General features: G+C 66.6%; 1 protein-coding gene across 1 annotated transcript; it reads left to right on the top strand.

Moving 5' to 3' along the window:
- Nucleotides 1-4: 4 nt before the first annotated feature.
- On the top strand, nt 5-3,388 carry LOC116863834 (sodium- and chloride-dependent creatine transporter 1-like; the record flags this gene model as incomplete). The annotated part of the gene is made up of 3 exons (XM_032851161.1): nt 5-485; nt 2,038-2,169; nt 3,104-3,388. Coding segments are annotated over 3 exons (867 nt in total), but the record flags the coding sequence as incomplete, so codon positions are not given.
- Between the last annotated feature and the right edge of the window lie 59 nt (nt 3,389-3,447).

Raw genomic sequence — 3,447 nt, 5'->3', positions numbered from 1 at the left:
ACATGAGATTCTTCAGGCTCACTTTCAAGTGCTTCGTGGACTGCTTCTGACCGCGCCGCCCCGCCTCCCCGACCCCCGGCCCGGCCGCCCCCCGGCCCCCGGCGGGCCCGCGCCTTCGGGGCCCCCCCCCGCGCCCCCGGCGCCCCCCCCCCCCGCCCCCCCCGTCCGCCCGCCCCCGCGAGCCGCCGCGCCCCCCGGCCCGGCCGTGCGGCCCGCCGGGGTCATGGCGAAGAAGAGCGCCGAGAACGGCATCTACAGCGTGTCCGGCGACGAGAAGAAGGGCCCCCTGATCGCGCCCGGGCCCGACGGGGCCCCGGCCAAGAGCGACGGCCCCGCGGGCCTGGGGGCGCCTGGCGGCCGCCTGGCCGTGCCACCGCGTGAGACCTGGACGCGCCAGATGGACTTCATCATGTCGTGCGTGGGCTTCGCCGTGGGCCTGGGCAACGTGTGGCGCTTCCCCTACCTGTGCTACAAGAACGGCGGAGGTGAGCGCCCCCGCCCCGTCCCCGCTCTGTCCGGACCGGGACCCCCGACCACCACCAGCACCCCCTCGGGCCGGCGGCCAGCCCCACTGGGGCGCAGGGCCGAAGTCCGGGGTACTGGGTGCCGGAGGCCGCCCCTCGCTCGACGCTGCCGCCCCGTGGCCCGGGCTGGCGGTCTCCACCCCCCTAGCCGGTCATGTGCCTGGCAGTGTGTGGGGGGAGGGGGCCAGCGAGCCAGCAGCTGAAGCCCCAGCACGGCCTCCCCCCAGACTCCGGGTGCAGGAGCCCCAGAGCGATTGGTCACTGAGGTGGGAAGGCGAGGCCTGCCCTCCGGGGTGGCTCTCAGAGGTGAGGAGCCCAGGCTGCCCCCGCTGGTCAGGCACACAAGTGGCACATTGTGTGGGGCCCCCACGTGTGCACACACGGACACACACACACACAATGGGCTACTCTGTCCCCTCCCCTCCCCTCCCCTCCCCTCCCCTCCCCTCCCCTCCAGCTTGGGCCTGGAACACTGGGTGCCTGAGCCAGGCTTGGGTAGCCTGCGGCCTGGGCCGCCCGGCGCCGCCGCTGGACACACTGCGCGCACGCCCCATGCCCGCCGGCCCCAGCCCAGCCTAGCAACAGCGATAGGCACCCGTGTGTCCTGTGACTGCAAAGCACCACTGGGGTGGGGAGGAAGCCCTAGTGACTGGATGATGGGTGGGAAACTGAGGCCCAGAGCAAAGGCCTTGGCCCAAGGTCACACACAAGAAGGATGCTGAGACCAGGAGCCAGGCAAGCTGCAGCCAGACCCGACTTTAGAGCACTGCAAAGCTAGGCAGGGGGAATGGCAGTGGGCCTGGAGGTGAAACAGGAGGAGATGGGGGCTGCCGTTGCCCTGCTCCCCTGACCCCTCACCTCTGGCCTGTGGTCCCTTGCCCTGCCACGCTGGCCACCTCCAGGGCCAGGCTCACCAGAGCTTGTTGTACTGCACTTTGTCTCCCCTGTCCTTGATCACTGACATCTTCAGACACCCCCTGCGGGACTGTCCCCCACCCTCTTCTGCAGACCTTCACACTTGCAGGCAGCTGGTGGGTGCTGGGGTGCAGGGAAAGCTGGGGCTCCCTGTCCTTGCCCAAGCCAGACAGCCCCCCAGGCCTGAGTGCCAGCCACACTGCACACGCACATGAATGCACCGTTCTTCCCTGTGCTGCCTAGCAAACGGGGAACTGCGACACTGAGGGGTATGTGTCCCCCACGCCTGTTAGGTCACTGTTAGATGACTGTAAGCCCAGAACCCTTGTGGGCATAGGGCCCCCCCAACCCAAGAAACGGGGCTGTAAGGACCCAGGGACCGCCACAGCCCTCCCGACAACTCCAGCCCCCTTCTCTCAAGGTTGTTCCCCTCGCACCTCTGAGTCAGTGGCCGCCCCTGCACTGATTCACCCAGTGGGAAGTTATGATGGGGCCAGGGTGTGGCCCAGAGCTGGCCCCACCCTGACCTCCCCAGGGGCCAACCAGGGGCTTCAGGGCTGCCCTCTGCGAGTGCCCACCCTGTGCTTCCCTCCCCCAGGTGTATTCCTTATCCCTTATGTCCTGATCGCTCTGGTTGGAGGAATCCCCATTTTCTTCTTGGAGATCTCGCTGGGCCAGTTCATGAAGGCCGGCAGCATCAACGTCTGGAACATCTGCCCCCTGTTCAAAGGTGAGCAGCCCCAGGCTGGTCTCCCACCCCCTCCCCCTACGAGGGCAAAGCTGCTACCCACTTGAGAAATACTGTCCTATCTTGGCACCAGGCCGGGGTCCCACTGGTGTCCCCCAAGTCATGAGGGGAAAGCTGGAGGGCCTGCAGACCACTCAGTGACCTTGGGCAGATGCAGACTGGAGTTGGGGGTTGGCCTCTCCACTGAGGCCATGACACGCAGGCCCAGCAGGTCCCCCGGGGGCTGAGTGGAGGGTGTGAGAGGTGACAGCACGAGATGCCACCCAGCGCCTGTTCCCTGAAGGCCAGAGGGCCAGCCTCAGGCGGTTGGATGGGAGCCATGGAGTTCAGGGTTTGAAGGGAAGAACCATTGGCAAAGGTCACTTTGGAGCTCCTTCTGCGTGTGGGTAGTGTACCCCCAGTCTCTCCAGGCCCTAGGAGGGACCCCGAGGAAGCCGGGGCTCAGAGAAGTGGAGTGATTGGCCAAGGTTGCCTGCTGAGAGGGGGACTGTCTCCCATATGGCCCCAGGTCACCAGAAAGTCCCCAGCTGCTGAATACTGGAGGCCACTGGGGACCCAGGTGGAGGCTTGGTCCTCCTTCAACCATCCATGGTGGCAGTGGGACCCGAGAGAAGGGGACAGGTGTGTGAGGCTAGGGAGTATATGGGATGTTCGTGCTTGGATTGGGGCAAGAGGGGAGGGCTGGAGGGAGGGTGCAGGTGAAGCCAGGAGCGGGGGCCGATGAAGACCGGGGAGTGTCCCGGTATCGGGACCGTCATGCAAGGGAGGGTCCGGGGGGCTCCCTGCATCTGCCATCCTCCCACTCCCCGCCATCCTCCCACCAGATCTTCCCAGCCGAGCTCTGGAGCCTTCTCTGAGCCTGGGAGGGGGGGGGGCATGGCGGAAGAGCCCGCGCAGAAACCCCTCTGCTTCCCAGGCCTGGGCTACGCCTCCATGGTCATCGTCTTCTACTGCAACACCTACTACATCATGGTGCTGGCCTGGGGCTCCTACTACCTGGTCAAGTCCTTCACCACCACGCTGCCCTGGGCCACCTGCGGCCATACCTGGAACACGCCCGACTGTGTGGAGATCTTCCGCCATGAAGACTGTGCCAATGCCAGCCTAGCCAACCTCACATGTGACCAGCTAGCTGACCGTCGGTCCCCCGTCATCGAGTTCTGGGAGTAAGTCAGGCGCCTCCGGGCCAGGCTCTGCCCGTCCCTGTCTCTGGGCGGCACACAGGGCCAGAGTCTGCGCGTCTGGTGGTTGGGGGGGGGG

Source organism: Lontra canadensis, unplaced genomic scaffold, assembly GCF_010015895.1.
Source record: "Lontra canadensis isolate GAN:19392208 unplaced genomic scaffold, GSC_riverotter_1.0 scaffold3566, whole genome shotgun sequence".
Classification (NCBI taxonomy): domain Eukaryota; kingdom Metazoa; phylum Chordata; class Mammalia; order Carnivora; family Mustelidae; genus Lontra; species Lontra canadensis.
The sequence above is the reverse complement of the archived record's forward strand: the minus strand, read 5'-3'. Positions and strand labels throughout refer to the sequence as shown.